The sequence below is a fragment of the Vicia villosa genome, linkage group LG2 (assembly GCF_029867415.1).
Source record: "Vicia villosa cultivar HV-30 ecotype Madison, WI linkage group LG2, Vvil1.0, whole genome shotgun sequence".
Lineage (NCBI taxonomy): Eukaryota > Viridiplantae > Streptophyta > Magnoliopsida > Fabales > Fabaceae > Vicia > Vicia villosa.
The window spans coordinates 49,599,067-49,600,548 of record NC_081181.1 but is presented as its reverse complement, the minus strand read 5'-3'; the positions used below and the strand labels follow the sequence as shown (position 1 = coordinate 49,600,548).

The window sequence follows — 1,482 nt, the reverse complement described above, 5'->3', positions numbered from 1 at the left end:
CAATTGGTTCAAGTTTACAGTGACAATAAAACAACAAGGTAGTTTAACAAATTTCATTTTCATTCAAACAATATTAAGTACACCACAACATATTAAGTTTACAATGACAATAAGACAACAAGGCAGACATCCTTCAATTCCAAACATTACCACTAAAACATGCCATCCTTATATAAAACCTAACAAATAAGACAAAATAACCTCCTTCAATTCTAAACATAACAACTAAGCATCACATTCTTCAATTCTTCAAGCTGACAAAACCGATCAATCCTATTATGACCACAACAGATGCAACAAACAATCCTTGCCAAAACTTTAGCTTCTTCCTCAAATCCTCATCTTGTTTCAACTTTGTATTGTCCTTCTGCTTAAGTTCATCAATTCTCTTCATTAGTGACAAAATAACCTCCTTTGCACGAACAGAAATTTCGACATCATACCAACTAAAGAAATTACATCCCTTTCTTCCATGCAACTGCATTGACAAACAATAAGGTTTCCCAGTCCCATTAAAACAGAAAGTGAAAGAGAACTGCATTTACCTTGAAACAGATTCAAACAGAAAGAGAACTTCACTTACCTTGAATAACCCACACCCATTAAACCTCCTCCCAAGATTCCCAGTCGTCGATGAAGTAGTGAGAGGTGAGTCAAGGTCACAGAAGCAACAAACTTCTCTTCTTCGTGACGCACAGTTAGAGGTCGACATGTAACTAGCTTGTGACATTGATGATTATGGACAAATCCTTGTGTAGCGGGGAAAATCTGAGATTGAAGCCATTGATTGACTCGACTCAATATTTCAGTGAAAGTCGCCACCGCGCTTTATTGTTTCCGGAAAAGCACGAAATAAAACCCAAAGTTTGTTTTTAAAACAAAAAGAGATCTAAGGTACGGGTGTTGATTATACATGGGGAAGGTTTTAAGCACCCCTCATATCTGTGGTATTCCACAGGAACCTTTTTGAAAATTTGTGTTTATAAACGATATTGTGTGCAAAAAGAAAGGGTTTGTTTGAATTTTAAAATAAGCTCGTCAAGACGTTGAGCCTTGTGCCTACATACCTCCTCGGTGCAATGGAGAAGTCAGCGCTAATGTAGTTCCACTTAAAATGGAAAACGGTTTTTAAAAAGAATAAACACTTTATCGTCGTCGGAGAAAAATACTCAGTCATTGATCTTAATTATGAGAACAAATGGATTCTTTGCATCACAAATGAAAGAAGAGCTCCAACTCGGATGAAAATCAACGAGTATGCCACTAGCTCTTTCACATGGAAAAGATCTCATTATATCAATCAATTTCAAAATCGTGGGGTATCGCAACGCACTACAACAATTAATCATGCCTAAACTTTTGAAGAAAAGCCACTAAGGCAAAAGATATTTTTTAAAGAAAAAGGTTTTAAAAAGGTTGCAAACATAAGAAGATTTTGAAAAAGGGAGAAGATTTTGAAAATCTAAGAAGGGGGCAAGAGAT

At 36.0% G+C, this 1,482-nt stretch overlaps 1 protein-coding gene across 1 annotated transcript; it reads right to left on the bottom strand.

The window, feature by feature from the left end:
• Positions 1-241: 241 nt before the first annotated feature.
• LOC131649035 (uncharacterized) lies at positions 242-730 on the bottom strand. The gene is made up of 2 exons (XM_058918782.1): positions 584-730; positions 242-478 (listed from the first exon to the last, which is right to left on the bottom strand). The coding sequence occupies exons 1-2, from the start codon at positions 728-730 to the stop codon at positions 242-244; spliced, it is 384 nt and encodes a 127-aa protein (XP_058774765.1).
• Positions 731-1,482: the final 752 nt, after the last annotated feature.